The 23,459-nt window shown below is 37.8% G+C and overlaps 1 protein-coding gene across 1 annotated transcript in view; it reads right to left on the bottom strand.

Moving 5' to 3' along the window:
• ADGRL2 (adhesion G protein-coupled receptor L2) overlaps window positions 1–23,459 on the bottom strand; it is a 165,034-nt gene that overhangs the window by 30,272 nt on the left and 111,303 nt on the right. The window contains exons 4-11 of the mRNA XM_031063819.1: window positions 22,952–23,061; window positions 16,568–17,368; window positions 8,391–8,687; window positions 7,740–7,843; window positions 6,720–6,905; window positions 5,045–5,083; window positions 1,979–2,162; window positions 1–102 (exon numbers count right to left, since the gene is read on the bottom strand). The exon at window positions 1–102 is cut by the window's left edge and continues 9 nt beyond it. Coding sequence (XP_030919679.1) covers window positions 1–102; window positions 1,979–2,162; window positions 5,045–5,083; window positions 6,720–6,905; window positions 7,740–7,843; window positions 8,391–8,687; window positions 16,568–17,368; window positions 22,952–23,061 — 1,823 coding nt within the window. The remainder of the gene's footprint in view (window positions 103–1,978; window positions 2,163–5,044; window positions 5,084–6,719; window positions 6,906–7,739; window positions 7,844–8,390; window positions 8,688–16,567; window positions 17,369–22,951; window positions 23,062–23,459) is intronic.

Genomic DNA, 23,459 nt, shown 5'->3' with positions numbered 1-23,459 from the left:
TGGTTCGTGCAGAGAGCTGAATCCAGTTGCCTCCTTTACCAGCCTGAGGAAATCGCAAGTCCTGCACTTGGCCCTCAGTCGAAAGCACTGCAACATCCAAAACTAAGCAGACCAGAGGAAAAAAAATTGTTTAAAAAGGAGAATGCAGAGAAAGTCTCTTGGCCAGATTACAATATGCCAGATGACAATTTTTTCCCCCAGTCTTTATTTAGATTTCTCACATGGCTGTCTGTAAGGCAGATTTGTACTGCATGCTTCAATCACACAGACTTAGCTTCTTTAACTAAATCTAATGTGCACTGCTAAAATGACAGCACTTTAGTAGTGATAACATGACTTCAAACCTTGTTCAAATTTGTGCCCACAAAGCATCCCGTTAAAGATAAACACATGTTGCAAAAAATGTTAGTTTTGAAGATCTTAACGTCTATACAGTATCCTCTGCTGACAAATTTAGATCTTTAAGTATTGATTTAAAGAGTTTTTTAAACAGTCAGCAAAGAATACCTAAGTATACTCATGCCACATATTTAGCTAAATCAGTATACGTAGCTAAAAATTATTTCCAATTTTTTTTTCCTACATTTACTTCTGTATATTTATAGGAAATAATTTTATTAATTCTGCTAAAAAGCATTTAAATTGAAAAATCAGATGCTATTCAGCCATATTTCAGTATTACTTTTATAACACATTGCATATTGGGAAATTTTCACGGGATTACTACTGAATGCTGGATTTCCTTGGATAGATAAAATCATATAGATGAGAGTGGACAATTGCTTGACAAAATCTGTGTTATATTAAACCAGTCCAGCTACAGATCTAAACTACAGACTGACAAAAAGTATGAAATTAGGAAATCACTTCTCTTTCTCCAAGCCATACACACATATGTGTACTAGGAATTCAGTCTTGCATGGCATCAGGGAAGTGTTATTATGACATGAAGACAGCTTATCACAAGAAGTAATATTCAGTGTCTACTCATCTCCGTGGAACTGCTTGTGTACATCCAAAGGCAGATCTGTGATTCTACCCACATTCCTTCAAAACAACTGGTGCAGTTCCTTTGATAACAGACTGTGAGACTTTTCCCCATCCTTTCCCAGTATCTTCCTACTCAATTAAAAACTAGGCAGAATCATCTTCTACAGCTACAAATATGCAGACACTGAAACGTGAAAAGTCTCATTTCTGCAGTCTATTCCAAGTCTCTATCTTGGTACTCTGCATATTAGCAGACTTTCAGGTTCCTTGTACCTCCCTGAGACTACATTAATCTCTGTAATAAGGAATATTAATTTTATGCATAGCAATGATTTTTGCTTTAACACATCCTGCACAACAATATTTGCACATCTCTAATACCAAACCCCTTCATTTCTCTGTCACCACTTAAATTCTAAATTACGCTCCAACTATCTCCATCTACTTTGCAGTCTCTGGAGCATAGCTATTCTGCATTATGGGAGATGTAGTTCACTGAACACATTTTTACCTGAAGGCAGTCATGTTTAATATAAATATTTGGCCTATGCTGAGTGCCTAAAATATTTAACTGGCACAGCACATTGCAAAAAAAGCAATTTAAATTCATTAGGAACAGTTGATATTTAACAGAAAAGTCTTTTCTGCACCTCTACAGAAAGTAGCTACCTCAAAAAAATCCATACTCTGCCTTTTAAGTACTCTTCACATCCACGCATTCTGCTAATGATTTTTCAGTGATAAATCAACTTTGTAACATCAACTACTTTCCATTTTATAATGTATTAATGACAATGAAGAAGAAGGCTAATTTCAAAGAACCAAACAAGAAAAGTGTGTTTTCCCTGCTTTGTAGCACTCACCTTTCCATCAAACATTGTACAGCTCAGCCTTCAGAAAGTATGTTGCTATCTGAAGCACTTTTTCCTCCTTTTGTGTAAAGCAATACATAGCACTTTAACTTATGCTCGAAAAGAAGTTTACTTACCAATATTTTCTGTGGGCATTGAGACTCTACTTGGTTCTACAAGGTTATCAGCCAAGACAAAAGCCCCTTCTTCTAATGTATCAAGTAACATTGTGGCTGCGTGGGCTTGTTCTGAAGAATTCATGTCCTTCCAGGACTCCAGAGCTTCAGGCCTGAGCAAGTTGTCCACTGTATCCACAACTGCCTGCATTCATTAGAAAACTATCATTAGGTCTGAAGCCCTAGGCAGCTGGGGAAAATTCCCAATGTTATACGGCGACAATTATAATACTTAACTGTCAGAATGATTTACTGTGATTTAATGGCACAAGAACACTATTTTCAACATTAAAATATTTTCCATCTGCTTGTTGGATTAGCATGAATAGAAGCGCAGCTAGCCACTAGCATTGTGTGGTCTCTAAGCAGTAAACATGCAAATTTGACTTGTTTTGTATCAGATATAAGTTTGGTATTATTAATGTGCTGAAAAATGTAAAAATAAATGCCAGAAGTCTTGCCTGAAGCTTTCATCTTAATGTCAAAATGTATAACTTCTATTTAAAAATGCTAACGCCAAAATTAGCACTCTGCATTTTAGGCTAAAATGACAATAATTGTCCTCTGGAAACTGAGCCCCACTAGTGCAGCCATAGCACTATAAACTACTTGTCTATGACAAATAGACCTTCTTTATTACAGAAGGCATGAAATGAAGCTGACTCAGTGGATATAAATTAGTTTTGGCCACTCTCACTCCCCCTCCTGTTCCTGTACCTGTTCATAGATACTTAGAAGGATTACCAACTCCCATTCCTGCACAAAGGTCAGTTGGAAAAGGAAATCAATAGTGCAAACAAGATGTCCACTGACCGCTCCTATTATCAGTGATGGCAAAACTGTAAGGCTGAATAAAAGCTGCTATTTTAAAAAGTTTTACTTGTAACAACTCTATCATCACGCTTTAAGGTTCACTGAGCTGCATATAAGGTAGTAATAAATAAGGAAGAAGAATAATTCAGTGACATGATTACATTATTTTACAAAATAATCCAATCAGAGTAATCAGGTAATCAATTGAAGGCAGGCTTTTACATTAATGCATAACATTGCTGTGCACCGAGTGCGCTGTGCATTGAGTACAGCAGGCACTGCTGTAACACCCTGTTTACTCTGTCCCATTTACCTATTCCTAATGTGTCATTAAGCATATATATAATTTGTTTGATCAATTTAAAAGCATTGGAAATGGAAACAGAACACATTATACAAACAGAAGGATGTCAGTCTGGAGTACTATATTGTGCAAACAAACGAATGGGAAAACTTGGTCAAGGCTACTGTCAGAGCAAGATTAATTAGCCTAATCCATTTTAATATCCTCTTTCTGTCTGCATTGTGAGCCACCATGACCTTCCTGGCAGGTGGAAGATACTTCGAAGTGGCTTTAAAGCCTTTTTTCTTTCTCTAATGGGAGAATAGTCAAAATGCTCGCACTGATACTGCTGCAGCCATTAACTAGAGTGGAACCGAAATTGGTCTGCAGAGGCCAGATTCATTAGTCACTAAAAAATACAGATTGGAGCCTCTAATCTGAGGTACAAATGAATTCTCTGTCACAAAGTGGGAACTTGCTTCATTTGCATAGTGTAAGTCAGCTTTTGATTTGTAATTTCAAGAGGTTTATTAGTCTTATCTAAGCAGAGAAGCCCATTTGAGACCTACAGAAAATGACACCAGTTGGAAATTAAGGTTCTGCTCTGGTTTCTCATGTATCGCCATACAGCACTGACGGTATGCATTCATTGATATGATACGCTTTTCGTTCATTATGGCATAACCTAACTCTGCATTTTCCTTGTGGAAAATCATCACCTGCCCAGGAATATTTCTGAAGTTCTTCTCCTCTCAGAAAGAGGCAAATGGATGGGAAAAACCCCACAGCCCCTATGACACAGATGTTGGAGCAGCCTTGCTACTGCTCTTCTCACGATCCTGTTTGCTAATGGAAAGGAAGCAGAAAAACCCACTCTACCCAAACCACATCAGCTGGATTACCCTTTACTATTAAAATGTATTTGCTAATAAAAAGATATTACAACTATAATTGCTTGTGAAGTAAATTTCTCTCCAGATCTTTGTCTTTTTGGTCAAATTTCTGTAAAACTGGACATCTCCCATGCACTTCCAGGGCTTTGGGATAAAAGACAGAAGTGCCCTGTACAGAGAAATCTCTTTTCAATAAGAGTCTGAACTTTTTTATTATGTTGTAAAGTATTTAAAAATTCTTTCCAAAAATAATTCTTACATTTCATCTCAGAGGATACAAGTAAAAATCAGTATTTTAAAAGAAATTTTGAAAAAATCTGCAATAAAATCTTTCAGAGCCAGACATGTCTGTTCTAGGACTTTTTTCTGCCCTTCATAGGCGCGAGGTGGCATTACTGGCATTGTACTGCAGCAAAGGAGCTGGCCACTACAGGCAACCATTCTACAGCTGGTGAAAAGAACTGGAAATCAGGTAGCAATGTGTTACACGCCTTCTATATAGCCTGGTTAATGGGACACGTGGCAGACATTTTACTAGTGAAGTTAGAGAAATGTTTGTCTTTGCATTATATCCTCAAGTCACTGAATTGTAACAATTCTTAAAACTGTAAGAAGGAGTGATTTTACTAGGCATAAGAATACACACAAAGCAAACTATATAATGTACATTTTTCTCACAAGCAAATTAACTCTAAACAGTCTTTGATATAAAATTCTACCAAGGTGAACTAACTTCTTTGAGTTGCAAGCTTTTTACTCCTGTCCAAAATTTTATTACAAGAGAAATGCTATTTCCAATCAGATAATAATCCCTTCTGCTCTTTTAGTTTTAAACAAGTTAAGGTACAAGAGGTATGAACTTTGATTTTTTTTTTTTTTGAGTGTTATACCTGTGCAAAGCCAACATTTGTAAAGTTGATATGGGGCACAATACACATTTATCAAAGACTGAAATACATAGGATCATGCAGCAAGATGATAAAGCGTGGCAGGTTGCTGAAGCAGGGAGAAAGCAGGGTGACAGCACAGGAGATATACCTTAAGGTAAGCCCTGCACGTCTTCTCTCGTTTTTGGAGCTTTTTAATAAGGAAAAAGAAAATCAGAAGTTAGAAAGATTCTGGAAAACTTCAGAAAGAGAAAAAAAAATACTCTGGTGTTTCAAATTCTGATTTTGAATGACAGCCTGGACATAAATCTAGTTTCTCTCCATGATGACTACAAAAGAACATCACACAGGAAATGTTTTTTCCCAGCTGTGGTTTAAGCCCAGCTGGCAACCAAAGACCACACAGCCACTTGCTCATTTGTTCACCAGCAGGACTGGGGAAAGAATCACAAGGGTAAAACTGACAAAATCCATGAGCTGAGATAGACACAATTCAATAGGTAAAACAAAATAAAACAAACCAGGGAATTAATTCACTGCTTTCCATGGGTAAGCAGGTGTTCAGCCATTCCCAGAAAAGCCAAGCTCCATCACATGGAATGGTTACTAGGGAAGACAATCTCCATAACTTCGAAGTCCCCCAGTTCTCCCTAATTGCCACCAGCTTTATATGCTGAGTATGATGTCACATCATATGTATGGAATACTCCCTTGGTCAGCTGGGCTCAGAGGTCCCAGCTGTGTTCCCTCCCAAATTCCCATGCACTCCCAAATTCCTTGACAGTGCGGCAGTAGGAAAAGAAGAAAATGCTGTGAAAGTGCTACTCAGCATTAACAAAAACATCTTTTTATCAAAGATATGAAAGATTTATTTCAGCATAAATCCAAAACGTAGCCCCATACTAGCCACTGTAAAGAAAATTAACTCTACCCCAGCCAAAAGCAGCACAGCAACCTTTACTCAGGTGTCTAGATATCTTTTGCCCAAATGGTGGGGTTTGTATGAAAAGGTCAAAGGAAAAAAATCTGTGTGTGGGCACTTGATCTGCCTCTGGGAAAACTATTTTAAGGGCATCTAGGGACTGTAAATAAAACTATTGCCAAAATAACAGAGAAATGCATGGATCTCTCTCTCTGTAAAGGAGGATGAAAAAATATTTCATTTGTGGCTTGCTGACTAGGCTCATGCAAGGAAGAGGCTGAGAAATATAGCATTTCCTCTGAGAAAAAGAGGAAAAGAAATAACACTGTAATTTGTATTTAAACCACAAAGACACATTTTCTCTGAAATATTTCTTGGCACATGTTTCCAGAGAAAACATTAATTCAAGTTTCAGTTATGTGCAGTAAGGCCTTTTTATAAAGATCAATTATAAGTCATGTTGGTGTCTTTAGAAGTCTAAGAAAGTGCTATTATTCTGCAGGAAGTTGGATTAAAATAAAACCCTGCACCTATGCAGAATTCCACTGATTTTATTATATGTTCAGGGTTAAAAGGATCACTGGATAAACGTGCTGATTTGTTACAGAATTTCTGAGAGCTAATACTCATTTCCCTCACACTAGTTATAATGCATTCCAGATTTTAATATGGGACAGAGCTATGTATTTTAGGACCAGTCAGCTATTGTGAATTACATCTTATTCCCTAAAGAAGGTAATTACAACTTTCTGCTGTGTATTTACTGCTGTTTTCTCCCATATGCTTATTCCAGAACTATACACATGCAGGAACAAAGTATAGATTAATGTTTCTGAAAGGAAAAAAATACCAAACCCAAGAGCAATTGTTATCCCAGCAGGAGGAGGTGATGGGAGGTGTGTACCTTGTTATAACTCCTTCCAGCGGAGTCTTTTTCACTGGGCCGTAGCTCCTGAAGCTGAGCATCCAAAATGTCCACGAGCTGTTCCATCAGCCTCACTGATGAACTAACATCTCCAGCAAAGACCGGTCCTTTGGTGTGTTTAGCCAGTTCATTGGCCAGACTAGCAGCATTTTCTCCACTTCTGATCTGAAATGACAGTTTATATTATCTCAGCAGGGTCCCTTGTTCTGCTTGCGGCTCCTAATTCCAATTCCCTGCGTACCTTTGTTGTGGTGAAATAACCATTTGCACATATATTGAAATCTGTAACTAATTGAGACCAATAACGTTCTCTTTATCTCAGAAGATTAAAGGTTCTTAGATCCGTGACACACAAAAGCAGTTCTTAACAGCCTTCAAAACCAGAAATCTGAGTGGGACTTTTGGGCTCGATCTTCTATTCATCCTCACTTTCATTTTACTGCCATTATCAGACAGTAAGAAATCTGTTTGTTCATACCAGTGCTTGAGGCATTTGAAAGTCAAGAAGCCTTGTACTGACAACAAATTACCCAGTTTTCATAAACTTTTTAAATCTCGGTAGGGAAGGAAAATACAGAAAGTGGTTCTGCAGTTTAATCATACCATTATCAATGCACTCAGACAAAAATCTATTTATTACAGTGTAATTTTTACTGAACAAAAAACCCTGCTGTATATCAGAGGTTTTGCTGTGTGTTGTGTAGTATTTGATTTCTTAAGCAAATATTGCTTTTGGTTTTTGAAAACAAGCAAAGCTACTTTGTTTTAAATAGTGATGAGAACATGTAATCACAAATTCAACATAAGAATTTAGCGAGGGCATACTAAAACACACAAGAACCTAACTGTTGGCCAGTGCTTTGCAAATGGAGTACACATAACTCCTACTTTTAATGAACACAGAGTAATAAGGACAACTTCAACAAACTGAAATATTAATGCTCAAGAGTTAAAATCCTTAATCACCAGTGCACGCTAGATTAAAAGGTTTCAACCAACCTTCTGAGCCAGCTGATTTACCCAGTGTGAGGTACAGTTGCTAAGATCAGGGCCTTTGGGGTTCCACATTCCTGTTAAGACCACGCAGAGATACGAGGCAGTTCCTACAACAGATGTAGAAAACTACAGTGAAATGGAAACCATTTTTCTGCATGCATTCAGGAAATTGGCTACACTGTGCTCCTAAACAACACTCAATTCTGAATGCTGCTAATGGTAGTACTTGACAATAATTGACAAAAACGTAAGGAAATAATGTAGATTACAAAGAGTAATAAAAAAAAATTCAGTGAAAAATACCAGACATTTTCTGCAAACAAACAAAAAGCCCTTGATTTTTCCTGGAGCTCATCCAGAGGGGAGTTCATAATGAGAAAGGCAGCTGTAAGCATATTTCACAACAGTCCTCAAGCAATGCCCTAAAATTTGACCTGGATTCATGCAAGTGCAAACACAAGGTGATTCTGTGGCTATGCTCAAATGACAATTGCAGATTATAACTTGACCATTGCCTGTAGATACTGCACTCCCTGGGTAACAAAAAAATCGTAGGACAGACAGCCTGAGATTAAAAAATATTCATCATGAGAGAACTGCATATTGCTTTTAAAATGTTTGCTTGAAATCAAGATATATCTTTAAAGGCAATACCTCGTGTTCCTTTGGGGCAAGGGCGTTCAACCATCATTCCTCTTTGTGTTTGAGGCCAGCTAATCCCCCTGGCCTCAGTCGGTTCACAGAATCTCTCTGGCAAAGGGAAAAAACTTGTCACAGGAGGAATTTTGGTTGTGGAAATGGGTGGTGGTGGTTTGGGTCCTCTGCTTCCTTCCTTTGTTCCTCCAGCTGATGTTGTGCTTATGGGACCTCTCTGTGATGTAGTGCTAGTGGTTGACACTGTGGTTTTGTAAAGCTCTGCTGAAGAAGTTATTGTTACTGCTGTGGTAGGCACTGCACAGGGAAAAAACAGAGTAATAATAAAATAAATTACTTCAGAATTATATATAAAAAAAGTTATTTAAAAGTTATTTATGTAGCTTTCAAGGATTCTCTGGCGTCTCCTTTCCTTTATCTTAATATTACTCTTATTGCTATTCTGGATGCTTAAGATATAACTTTGAATTTTTTTTTTGTTTCTTTTTCTTTTTTTACTCCCAGCTCATACTGTTATGACGTTTCATCACATTCTCCAAATAATCTCTTCTGTAATAAAATTGATAGTTACATTTCTAAAAGCTGAAAGGCATACTAGGGAATTATCAGTACATAAAAAACACGCTCAAAGCAATTAAAGATTACTTAATCACATTTGCAGCAGGAACAACTCAATAGATAGAATCATTTGAATCAGTGTGCCGTGAACAATGTAGTCCAGCTTTACCAACAAAGGCAGCGGGCTGTAACTAACGAGACCATTTTTGAAAAACAGACCCCAAAACTTCAAGCCACCCAGTACACACCTTCCAGGGCAATAATTATGATAACATCTTCCTACCCAGCAGTTATGCTGCTTGAGAGAGCTGCATGCCCGATTAGCTCCAAGCAGAGGCAGCTGCCAGCAGGTACATGGCATTCTCCTCTTTGAACATTTGGGGCCTTAACACCCTTTTCTGATAGAGCAGGTAGGAAGACACGATTCACACAAGCCAGTGGCAAGGACTGAGTTTTCATCTTCTATCAAACACCATGACAGGCTTAGGCCAAATCCCTCCTGTTCGGGATGTGCAGCTGCTCCTGCCACTGACCCACGGCAGGAACTCACAGCTGGAGCTGCTGAGGTACAGCCCAAGCCATGCCAGGGCTTTCAGGCTTTGGAGAGATAATATAAGTTAATGCTAGTGGAGTCTGGAATGGCTGTCCACCTTCACGTGGATATTAAGAAATAATGCAAGTGAGCAAAGCAACTGCAACAGTTATCATTATTTCCAAATATTCATTAGTGTTCAAAATGCTTTACAGGCACAGAAAAGTACAGAGGCTTGTGCTGAGAATAAATAAGCTAATGAAAAATATTTTTGGCTTTTTTCTCTTTTTTTCTTGTTCTGCTAGACAGTTGCACTCTTGACTTACTGGACAATGCAGCTTCTCTTTAAATCATTAAATCATAAATAAAATAAAATAAAATGAAGAGCAGTCTCATTTTTTCATCAGTTGTTTTGTAAATTAGTGTCTTGCATAATATTAAATTTCAGCCATTTGGCAAATTACAATTTTCTCAAAACTCTTTTTCAATTATATTTCACTTATATTAGAGATTTAGAATATTAATGTATTTATTTATTTGCACATGAATTTAGGGTGAAGTTTTGATCATCATGATCTGTTTTTTCAAGACTAAAGGTAAAGATGTGCCTATCATCCCTCTCCTGCTCACAAACTTCTGCAGAGCCTGTCTTCTCTTCAGTCTCATTCTTGGCTGCTTGAACACAGCCTGTGTAATTGTGCTGAACTTGTGGCGTAGCCAGCGACTATTGAAACCCTCAGATCTGTTCTGCAAGTACTTGCCTGACATCTTGTGAAACTGCTCTAATTTGCTTTTGATTACAATGCATCCAGCCTTCTAGTGCTTCCCAATTAACATTTGTCAAAAGCATTTGCAATCACTTGCACAAGTGTCAGGCAAGGCCTGCTGAATCAGGTCCTTGGGAACAGGGAGCTCGTGGGGATGGGGAATGATGCAGGGGACAGCCAATTATTACAATCCATCTCCTAATACGCTCTGCTAATTAATACATATTTAAACATCAAAATGGGTATTAGCATTATTGCAATTACTACTCAAACCCTGTAATGTTTAGGAGAGTTTTGTCTCAGAAGCAAAATATCAGTGTCAGAATTCATAAAACTCTTTGAAGTTCAGTGGTGAGGTAACAATTTTCAGAACATATTTGGTGTTGCACCCTGAGCTAAAATAATTCTGCTGTCATTACACAACTTTAGTTAGTACAACTTTCATGCTATCCATTAAAATCAATTTCAAAGCCTATCACCCATGATTAAAAGATGACCTGCATAGCATGGTAGTACTACATAGAAATATATAAGTAATCTCACATTGTAGGAGAAAGACTTTAAAACACCTCTCGCAAAAAAAAAAAAAAAGAAAAACATTGTAGATAACTTCTAAGAGCTTTTCTCTTCAATCAAATTTTAAAAAAGAAGTCAGTATATTTAAGAATGCACCAGGAACCTTCAGACAGTGCTGGAAGTCTGGGAAAGAAGGTGGTTGAAAACTAAGAAACAACTGAACACATCACTTCAAGGAACATATTTAGCTTTTAGAAGGCAGGTCATTTTGTCTTTAATGACATGTGGGAACTTAATCTGCTCGGCCACTCTCCTGAGCTGCACGAAGACACATGACAGCTGCCACCACCTGATGTGTCTCCTTCCGAGAGCTGAGGGCGGTGGCATCTGTGGGCTCTTGCCTTGCAGAGCACTTTGCCAATACAAGATATGGCAGTGATGATTAATAGGCTGCCACAGAGAAGAAGAACAAACTCCATGTCAAGGTCATTAACCTCTTGTTCTAAGCAGCAGGGGTGAAGCTATGTAGTTTTTGTCCAAGTCCAAAAAAGCCACTTTTACAATGTGAGATTCTATTTTGACTTTTTCACTAGGCTTGACATGCTGAGGAGAAAACCAAAGCCTCTTCTGCCTTCTTTTTTAATTAAGAATGGTTCTTCTTATTATCAGCTGAAGACAGTCATTAAAATTAAGAAAATAAGAGAAAAGAGCAATTAGAAATAAATCCAAAGACTCAAATTGAGGCATAATTAATTTACATTTGTTTCAAGCAGCTCCTAACATCTGATTTAAACAGTTATGTATCCTATCTGTTACTAAAAATGAAGACACCACTGGAGTAAAACTTAACACCTGTTTAGCAGTGTGATGTCTATAAAAAACTTAACACAATTGCTGTAGGACAGCAGGGGAATAGTAACTTTCTTTCCCCAACTATCAGTGAAGAGCAGATTTAGAGGAGGCACACAAGCTATCTAGTATTCCTTGCCAAGAGGTTTCTATTCTAGGCAGGCACAAAAAAAGTTAAAAAAAACCCAAAACTAATCCAAGCCAAATAAAAAATATCCCCACCCAAAATACAACTCCAACCTTAGATTTAAAATTGCGTTAATTGTAATGCCCAAATTATGTGCCACTTCTGAAATTGGTTTCTTTTTGCCCTCTGGCATCCAGGTCATTTGAGAAATCAGCTGCATGGATTTTTTCAGTTACATGTATATTTTTATAGGTTAGGTATTTCAATTTATTCGGACACATGAAAATCTATATGCCTACCTTTATTCTCAAAAGGTGTCATACATGGAGCTGCTATGTAAGGCAACAGAGATCAGAAACCTGTGCAAATCACAATATTACTGCTCTGTACCTGTTTTTGTGCTTCAGTGAATAGCAGGGAAGGTACTAAGAGTCATCTAATTACCTATAGGTGACTCCAGCTATGATGTTAGTCAGTACTCTATTGACCCTGCCAAATCCCATTCAACTGAAAGTGAAATGTTTACACAGTCATTTATAAATTTATACCTTGAAAATAATAACACATGTGACAAAAAAATTAGCAAAATACCTGTGGTTAAGAGAGATGCTATCTGGTCCCCATTATGTTGTCTTTACTTGTACAACCACTTTTTAATTCATCTGTAGTCTATCAGATTTGATATACTAGTACAGACCCAATTTACTTAATTTGCTGCATGACTTTCTTGTAGATTCTTGGTGCTGCACTAGTTTCCTATTACTTCAAGCCCTTGGTGATGCTACTCTGAGTTTCTGTTCTGTCCATACTCACAACATCCATCTCTTCCTGCAGTGATCCAATAATACTTAATGATGGGTATCATGGCACAAAAGGGGAGACAACTACAGTTTGAACAGTTAGCACAAATTGGGATGAGTGTAGATGAAATCTCTCCCTAATGCACTAACACAGAACAAAAGGATTTATCTTCTTTTTGTTACCAAGGAAACCTTACAATGTAATGCTCATATTCACTTTTTACAGGGAAAATTCCCTCATTCTTCCTGGTCTTTTAACTTAGAATTCCATTAAAAATTCCTGTTTCACCAAGGATTCATTTGGACCCCTGGTACCTTTGTAGAGAGAATGTAACTGGATATATCCACTAAATTTACCAAGGATTTAAAAAACTCTGATTTGACTCAAAATTTTCAGTGTTTTTTTGCAAGGCCTGATATATTTGATTTCATTTTAAAATTAGGGTTTTGATTTTTAAATGCTTTTTACACTTAATTGTAGAAAACATGCTCTTCTGCAACATCTGAGCGTTACTTGACAGCTGTAGCTCTGAAAACCATTTCTACATCTACACCAGACACGCACAGCTGCAGGCTGAATGTTTTACACGTAGCATTGTCTTGGCAGGCACCTTGCAAATGCACCATCTTGGCAGACACAAGCACTGCAGAAACAGGAGGACCCCTTGCAGATGCAGCTGGGGCATTCGCCCAGCATCAGATTGCAGACGTGGGGCTCAGGGACATGGTTCAGTGGGGAACTCAGCAGGGTGAGCTTTATGGCTGGACTTAATGATCCTTCCATCATTCTATGATACATCTGTGTACTATAATTTCTGAGAGAAGCAGGAAGAAAATAACATAAAAAGAATAGGGTTAAGGGAGGAGTTCTAAGGGCAGCAGAAGCCACTGTCTAAGTACTAAAGCAGTAGTCTGTCTCCAGCAGCTACAGTTTTAGAAGTCTGAAGAGTTTCTCCTGAAGACTAAGAACATAAGGATACTGGGAAAGTCACAAGAAGAGAAAATGGTGTAGGTTTGCAGCAAGAGCAAGGTCAACATTAGGTTAATTGCAGTGGTATTTCAGAGGTTTCAACAGGGAGATTTAAAAATGAAGGAGACAATACAGAAAACAAAGCCAGGAGTTTCAGGACATGGATGAGCCCAAGTTTTGGCCCTGGGAGCAAATTTGAAGGGTAAGTGCAACTCAAGTCTGACAAATTCATCTTTCATGTGGGAAGAAAGACTGGTGTTTTTGAAGCACTTGGTAGCTGGACATTGTGGTGTAGACAAAAACTAATAGCCAAGACAGATATATAGGGAAAAAACTAAAAATCAGTGTGTGTCTTATCTATCATTGTTTCTCACTTGGCAACAGAAGGAACACAGATTACTCAGTTTTCCACAATGGTCCCAAGTTAACCATTTGAAAAGAAAGGGCCATGACTTCCAATTTTGAGACACTGACCTTGTGACACCATTAAATACTTGATATTAAAGTACTGTTGCAAACGACACTAAAAGAAAGTTCTTGTGTTAGGTGACTTACAGAATGTTATCGTAACTCCTATGTTGTTGAGTAGATGATTAAGAAATCTGAGTTGACCACAAAAAACCCAAACCAAATTAGAATTAAAAAAGCACAAAAATGCCATTTGTCAGGCATGCTTAAAAGCTGATCTAATTCCATATGAGATAAAAAATCCAAATGTGTATTACACATGTTAATCCTTTATATAATAGTTGAAGGACTGAGCTGCAATTTATACAGAATTTATATTGAAACAAAGAGGAATTGGAAATATAATAGAAATAAATATAGAAGTAGATACCATAAAGAATTTCTCCTTGCTTTTATAGCAGTACATCTCAAGGACAATTACGTTAGATAATTTTTCCTTTCATTTAGTATTTCTAACTACAGGCAATTGGCTTAGGCAAAAGAGGAAATGACCTGAAACATATTCTTAGATCTGCAATGTACATACCCACACAAAATTAAAATACTAGGTATTGGCTTTATGTAAGGAAAATACTGTGTGTGAATTTATGCATCACATGCTCAAAATGAGTGTCTTCATTTGGTTTCTATATTTTAAAAAGACCAGAATCAAAAGATGTTTACTGATGTCCTAATGCATTTAAAACCCAAACTCGTAACTTACTCAAATATTCCTTGTCTGTCTTCATGGGTGAATGGGCAAATAGCTCAGAGGAGAGGCAAGCACCCCGCAGCGTGCCCTGGACCCATTCTTGCCTAGGTCTTGTTGGAATAAACAATTTCTGCTCCTGCCTTGCATGCCAGCAAGGAACCCAGAAAGAGAAAAGGGTGCTGGTGGATGCCCAAATCTGGTTCTGAGAGCAGACGGGATGTGGCCAGCACATACACTATAACTTAAGATCCTGAAGATTCTCTCATAATTAAAACATTATGGAATGTCTTACTGGAGACGTTTGGAGGTTTACTAAAGTGAACGAAGGATTCCACAAAGCCTTTTCTGACCCTGCTTTTCCTTTACACTTTTTCTTTCATGCAGTGACTTAAAGATTAGCTTTTTTCACATTCACAGCAGCTGCCTGAACTGCAAAAGCTACTCAGAGCCTGCACCTACATCTTCTCCTCTTACTCTTAAAGCTTTGGACAATTTAAAATGCATCTTTGTCTCAAATGAACTGAATGAAAAGTGGCATGCATGAGAATGTATGAAAATGAAAGCTTTAATTTTTTTTTAATTACACAGGTGGTTTATCTCTCTGCTAAGAGCGGCCCCAAAGCCTCCCTGAGGAATGGACTTGCTCGATGTACAGAGAGCAAAGCTGGCCAGTTCCCCAAACACCTGTAACCTGCCTGAGCCTGGCCAGGTATTGCCAGGGAGGTCTGTAGGAGACTGGACAGGTCATCCATGGCTTTGGAGATCACTAACATATTGGTTCTACACCACCCTGTTCTGCTGCCTCATATGCAGTTTTGTACCTGGAAAAGCTATATGTGTGTTGTTATAATTGTGTGCATAATTCAGTTTGCACTGCTGTGCATGAATCAGCTTTGCTGAAGCAGGACAGCTACTTTTCATGTGGAGAAGCCATTATTACTACTTTCTTGAAGTACAAAAAACAGCTGCTAAACATGCATAGCAGTTAGATGAGAGAAGTGAAGTATTACCTTCATTGCTAAAGCAGCTTTTGCTGCATATATCTTCTGCCACAGAGCATTTCTCCTGGTATTTACTCTCCTCTGTAGATATTAATATGTGGCTGTGCCTGTTCATGTAATTTTTAGGGATTTCTGACACCTAAAGACCCCCGTTTTTCTTTTCCCTTTTGACAGTTAGTATCTTTCATTTTAGGAAGTAGTACTAACTTCTAGCAAGCTGGAATGCAATTGTAAGGGGCTTACTGAGAAATCCACTAAAAAGATGTCAGACAATCTTGTCTAACCCGACATTAGAAACTGTGAAAATAAGGCTGCAGAGAAATACTTATGCTTGGTATTGCACATTAACCCCATATGTCTCCTCTGGGACCTCCCAGCACACATTGCTCTCCACTGCTGGCGCCAAGAAGTTAAAAGATCTGCGTGTGTGCTGTAATCAATTCAGAAGGCAGGTAACACCGAGCGGATGGGAACAGGCTTTGGGCTCAGCATGAAGCAACTCCAACTTCCAACTCAGTTTAGCTGTTGGAGTCAAACTGACTCATGGTGACTGATGGTATAAAGTAAATAATTTCCCAACTCATTCTCAACCACAGAAAAGCTATGCACTTGCATTTAAAAAAGGAAAAAAAAAAAAAAAAGAAAAAGAAAAAAGCAAAAAAGCAAAAAAGAACAGCACGAGCCTGTAAACCAAATAAAGTAATTCTATTTCTCTTCACAGGTTCTGCAAATTTGTCTTGCACTGCTTTAATGCTGCTCAGCTTAGCACAGTGCAGACAAAAAACTCTTCCTCGCCTTACTGTCATGAGCTAAATCTAAGACCAAAAATATTGTTAACTTATTTCTCTGAATGAAAACACCAAGAGATCAAAAATGAGAAAAAAAAAGAAATTCTTACCTTGGGCAGGATCAGGTGGGCCAAACTCCAAGGAGTATCGCAGAATGAAGTTGTTATTCCACACATAGAGCTGGTTGTCTCTGGGGTTGTAATCCACTGCGGCGATGTACTGGTACTGGTTGGGAAAAGGAATGTCCACGTGCTCGCCCCTGCTCAGCCTGGTGTTGTAGATGTAATCAATGGCGTTCCTGCCGGTCTCACTCTCGTTGTCCTGATACACTGACCGCACCACGTACAGGACACCGCATATCATGAAGGCATTGGATGCTGCCCGCTTGTCGTAGGTGGTTTCCCAGGTGGCTTCGAAGCGCAGAGTGTAGGGGTTCAGCTGGCTGATTACTATCATCCCGTTGTTTTGTTCCGTAGCATAAATTACCCACAAGCCGTTTTCATCAACTGCCAAGTCAATATCAGTCTTTCCTCCCCACCGATATGGAGAGGTGTCATGGTAATTAGCATAATTGATTATGGCCTCTCCACTCTTAATTCTAGTCCTCAAGTCAAATTTTACTATGTTCCGAGTTCTTTCCTTGTTGAAAAAGACAGCTCCGTCATACACTACAAATCCAGTGCCATCCACTCGGTTTGGGAGTTTGTACGTCGTCTGCTGGCGTCCGTTCTGGAAGTCCTCTAAAGAAGCATATTCTATCAAAGTATCCGTGCGATACGGAGTCCATGGCATGAAGTATATTTTATCTGCAGCCTGGAGAGGATCTTTGCACCAAGCACCTGCTTTTTGCTCAGCTTCATATAAATACGGTGAGTCCACAATTGCTTTCAACGTCCCCGGGCAAACAAAAACTAACAGTCACAGAGAGAAGTAAGACAAGAATTATGTCAAATTGAGACTATCTCATAATAAAAATTAAAAATAAAAAAAAAGAAAAAAAAAAGGTAGGTAAATCATAATGACTGTGTCAGGAAGAAAAAAAAATCAATTTAATTGGCACTAGATTATACCTTATGTTATAATTAATGCAATTATCACCCTTTATCATCCACTTTTCTTAAAGTTACCATGTTCTTGCTGTACCAGTATGGAAAGTGGATGGGAACTGTTTTCACTAGTACAGACCAAGGCTCAATGGCATACACAGACAGCTGAAAATGTAGAGCTAATCTTGCATTTTCGTTTCAGACTTTTAGTGAGTACACATTAACGCTCCAGAGCTTTTAACTGGTGTGCAGCAGTGTGCTAGGTCATTTCAGTCCAAAAAAAAATCGCATCGACTTGTTTAGAACTTTAAGAAGTGGTGAGGCTGAAAAAGGAGGTGCCTCGATTAAAAATAAAGGAACAAAACAAATCATCAGGTATATAGAGAAAGCAATTAGGAGCAGAGAAAACAAAACACAATCAAAGCAATGAATGAAACAGACCAGGAAACCCTGTAACCATGGCATGCTATGGAGAGGGTTCTGGAAGCCAGGCAAGATGACACTTGATTAACAAGAATTTACCCAAGGGTGAGAGAGGGAAAGAAAGACAAAGAGAAAGGGAGAGAAAAAAGCAAGGGAGTCTTCCCTCCAGCCCAAGTACTTCAGACACTATACCCCGCCACCTACTTTAAGCAGCCAAGTCACTTTATTGCAAACAGTCGACTTCTTTATGAGGTGTACTTATGAGATCCTGCTGATTATCATAATATAAGAGTGTTGTGGGGAGGGGAAGGGAAGAGGTTAACATCCATAAGGCACATAACAAGGAGCTGGGGTTTGGACTGTATACGTTATTTACCTTTTTGCTCCACTTCTATTTTAAGCATCGGAAGAAAAATAAAAAAGTGCAAGGAAAAAAGAAAGAAGATTAACATAAATTGACTATTAGTCTAAAAGATTAAATTAGTAACAGACGCTAAATATAGGGAGAATAAGAACTGCACTATATTGGATAAAGAGAAACAGACAACAGGATAACCTAGCAGGAGAGAGATTCTACGGTTACGCAAATGAACATGGATCAATAATTTTAGTAGATTAAGGAGGGAATACAGATATGTTGACATGTAGTTTCACTTAGTGAACCTGAATAAATAATGATTACTTTACTAATACATGCTATATATACTCTTCTTCTTCTAAAAACATAATGCTAATCAAGTTGGTTTTTAAGCAACATATTAATTTATCATATATGTGCAAGTGCACATATACATATTGTATTAATTGATAATTAGAAATACAAAATTCAGTATATTAATTATATAGGTTTGCATATGTGATTATTAAACCTCCCCCATCTTTGCCCCAGACATTTCCCTGCTTTTCTTTCTGGTAAAGAAAGCAGTTTGCACCCTTTGGGTCTCCTTAGGCTGTATTTTATCTGTTTTCCTGAATGTTAATCTTGAGAACTTTTGCCACTTCTTAGTCTATAACTGCAAAATCAGACTAGAAGGAATAAGCAAAAACATCTAGAGAAAAAGAAGCAAAAGCACAGTAAGCAAGAGGAAAAGAGAAGAACAAATTAACAATTAGCTCATTCAGATATTCTCCAGCATCATTGATTAAGCCCAAAACAGCAAGCTAGTATGCAAGGACAGTAATGTGTTTAAAACAAACATCCATCCTGCCACCATACATGGAAGACATAAACTGAACCCAATTAATAAAGTTATATTACTGTAGCAATTTTTCCCCCAGGAAGTTTTAAGGAAGTTACAGAAAGATATATAGCTGAAGCCCAGCTAGTAAATAGCTTTTCAATAATTATTTGCAATAAAACCTATTTCATATACTCTGTGGCCTTTGAAGTATGCTCCCTTGGTTTCATAAAATGACCTGGAAAATGACAGATGTACCAAGCTGTGTAACAGTAGCTGCTGAAACCAGGGAAGTGTATCAAAACTATTTGCACAGCTATTACATTTCCAGTATTACAATATTATCCTGAAAAATGCCTTTGTATGTTTCATATAAAGTTTTGGATTTTCAATTTCATTTAATAAAATTACATATGATTATTCTGGGAATGATATTGGCTGATCTGATCTAGTGTTTCTTCAGGAAACAATTCCAAAACTTTACAGGGGAATCAGAGGGTGTCAATATTTTCCAAATGAGCAGTAGTTCTTCCTAGTCTTTGTACCATTATACATCTTCAGGTAAAATACTCATTTTTCTGTAATTCTGGATTTATCTGAGTAAACAAAAAATGTATTCTGAGGTGAATTCTTGGGTTTCACCATTAGTATTAATGATTTTCAGATTATTCTGCTCGTGAACTTCTATGCATGTGCTTATTTCTCACCAAAGAGCAATATTGATACTGTACCTGTTTAGAATTAGTAATAGGAGACGGGCGAAAAAGATAGGGATAACTAAAATCATTACTGGTATGTCTGCTCTGCATGCATTGGTGTACAGCTGTACATTTGTCAGGGACAGATGGGCTTATTGAAATAAACAAATGCTGCAAAGTCCAATCAATACACAGAGAGAGAGAGAGAATAAAACACTTTAAAATGTTTTCTATTGAATTCCTGAGTCCAAAATAGGCTTAAAATAAAAATGCACAGATATACAAAACGGCAATTTTGATGTTCTTTATAAAAGGGCTGGCTTCTGTTAGTCAAAGTGCCAACACACATCGTGAAGCACAAGTGAGAGAAATGTCAAGTATAGTACTCTCAATCTCTTTGTAATTTAATTGATGGCACTCTTATTATTTCAGGACAAAGCAATGCCTATCAAGTTTGTCTGGAATTTTTGTTGGAGATCCAACTCAGTATCTGAAAAGTTGTCGGGTTTTTTTTCACTTTGAGATGCAAAAAAGGAAGCATTTATTAAGTACTTTCAAATCCAATTAAATTTGCAAAATGAAGTACTTTCAAATAAGCAAAGCAGCTATGTATTTCTGGAGACCAGCACGGCATAGAGGAGCTCATAACTGCATTTTGTACAAGGGCGACAGCAACTCCAGTGCGTAAGAGCTCTCACCTTTCACCACAAAACCTATTAAAATTGCTGTTTGTCATCTCCCATGAACTGAAAGCTACTACAGTGAGTACTGCAAATTTTTCAGTCTTGCAGTAACTGAATATGAAATTAATGAAATAAATGGACTTTGGTTAGAAGTGCTGTGATCACTAAACTCCTCCCTTCCTAGGCCCACAAAAGCTTATCCTACCTTCCTAGGAAGTCTCTTACACTGATACAGCTGCTACTTGCAAATCTAATGATTTCAGACATTCTGTAAATTTAGATAAGGAGCTCTGGAACAAGTAAGGAAATAAAATTTAGATTTGGTAACTGGAGTTTAGCAGGTATCAAAAGAAGAGACTTGGAAAAATAACAGGATAGAATTTGTGGGACAGGGAAGAAAGAGAGTCAACAATCAAAATGGCTACTGAAGCACAATATGATTTGAAACCAATCTTCAAAACTCATTTTAGTAACTGGCAATGTTTTTGATGACTGCTGGTAATGACAGGTGATGCATCTTACAGTTCTGGAATTGGGCAGTGTTGTCACTGTACATGCTGCAGTTGACAAACTCCAAAACTTATAGACTTTGAAAAACAGGAAAGTATCCAGAATCCTGAATTATGATAGACACAGAATTACAGAGTTCAAAGGGTAGGCCAATGCAACTGACAAAAATAAACACTTTAAAATTAAAGTAACTACAAGTTAGAGTACAGGGTAGGCCGCGCTGTGGCACTATACTTCTGAAACTGGAAAAGAAAAGATTCCTGGAGATAGCAATACCCAATCAGTAGAACATATCCACACTTCTCTTCCTAAAACAGCATAAAAAATTATGTTTTAACATTATTTGCATTATATTTTTTCCTCTATGAGCTAGCCTACTGGAACTGGAAACGTAACTTCTTCTCACTCGACTGACCTCAGGTTTTGGAATCAGATGCACTGCCCTCTTTCTGAGAATTTGGAAATGAAAATAGTGCTAAAGCAGAAGTGGTCTTTGTGGAACAAAACTTTGGTTAGATTGGGGTAAGACATCACTCCTCAAAAGTGGCACAAGAAGAACAGTTACAACAAGCCACCAATACTACACACAGGAGGAATGGTACTAGGGATCACTGTTTGCAGTAGGCTTCCAAACCTACAAATGGTACAGGGAAAAAAATCAGCAAGCAACCATTTCACAATGACACAGCAGAAATGAAGAAAAAACAGATGATCTGTGCTTGGCCTTTAACCACAGTGAAGGTTCAGTATGGTGAAGCAGTACGGAGTAGTATTTCAGTTTCAGAACTCTAAATTTTGCAGGAAACAGTATGGACAGTTTTGGCATGGCTTTGCTTATGCCAGAACTCATTTCCTTCCTTTTACAGTATATACTGTCACCACAGTGTTTTTGCATCTCAGACTTGGCCTGTTTCCTGTACCAATAGAAAATATGACTTTGGTTAAGGATTACTGCAGATCAAGAAATTCATGCTTAATAATAACTCAAGGGAATGATCAGTGCACTGCTCAAATTCCATTGCAAGCACAGCTATTTCTCTGTTGAGTTACGGGACGAGAGAGAAGTCACTGCAAAGAATGACCTTACAAGAAAGCAAAACCAGTTAAAAGTGTCGAATCTGCAGAACTTTCATGAACATGCATACATGTCAATAAAAAAAAGCATTAATTATTGCAAGGAAATAAGAAGTATGTCTAAAGCTACTGAACTTTGGCATTATAAAGAATATTGCACAAAACTGCTGAAGTAGCCAGAACTTCACATTTTTCTATCTCATCATGATTTCACTATTTACTTTGTTTTTAGTGAAAAACTCTATTTTGCTAGCGGATTCCAGACACAACTGATATTTTGTCTTTCAATTAAAAGCAAACATTTCTTTCTCACTCTTTTCCCCTTTGCTTTTAAAGAACACAGTGTGAGTACCTTATTAATGAATTATTCACTCTGAATCTGCGTTCATTTATAAAGAAGCGCAAAATCCTTTTACAATGTCCCCCAACTGGGTCACTTGCCTCTGAATGTCAGTGCTGGGTTTTGCTGTGCACCCAAAGTCACCACAGCAGCAGGTAGCCTTTCAAGTAGATCATGATTAAAATTGAAGTCAATTCCTGCTTTACAAGTCTGTGAGCCAAGCCAATTTGTCAGCAACTGGTTGCGGGCAAAAGTACAAATTTCTATCTGGCCTATTGAATAGCTAATTTGAGTTTGTTTTCTGGAAAAACAGTAGCCTTAAAAGCCAAACACTTAAGAACACAGACAGACACTTGGCCAGCATCACACCATGGCTTCCTTCCACACTTTGTGAAGCTAATTGGAGGCCCTAGTCTGCAAGTGCTTTGCATGCATAATGGGTCCATGGGCCATAAACATATGCTTCTTTTCCATGGAACAGCACTCCAGCTTCAATTGTGAGGGCCAGAGGAAGTGAGCAAGAACAAAAAGATTATACTTACTGTAAGGAACGCATTCATACTGAACTTCTAGATATTTGTATGTTCCAGGACAAGGATCAGGAAACACATCTGACCCAGTAACTACTATACACTGTGTTCGGTTGTTGCACCTGTAATGGGAAAAGAAAGCAAGCTAATTAATTTAAAATTACATTTAATTTGCTAGCTCATACTAAAGGACTACATTGAGTGCTAACTCTTCACACTTGGGCAGTTCAATCCATAAGACAACAAAGTTAATTAACACTAATTAGCCAAAGTCCAAAAGAAGACTTCAGGACAATATTTTAGTTCAGGCTCTAAACTTAAAAATTTGGGGATTGATGCTATCTTAACTGTTACCACTGGTAGAGACAGCTGTATCAAGTACTAAGTTTAGACTCATTTGATACTACTGTTCAATTAAATCAAAATAAAATGCAAAGATTATATGATTGAAAAAATGTGCAATTTTGAATAATGTACAATAACAACAATGAGTAATTCCTTCCATCTTTAGAGACATACA

This window comes from Geospiza fortis, unplaced genomic scaffold, assembly GCF_000277835.1.
Source record: "Geospiza fortis unplaced genomic scaffold, GeoFor_1.0 scaffold1310, whole genome shotgun sequence".
NCBI classification, from domain to species: Eukaryota; Metazoa; Chordata; class Aves; order Passeriformes; family Thraupidae; genus Geospiza; species Geospiza fortis.
The sequence above is the reverse complement of the archived record's forward strand: the minus strand, read 5'-3'. Positions and strand labels throughout refer to the sequence as shown.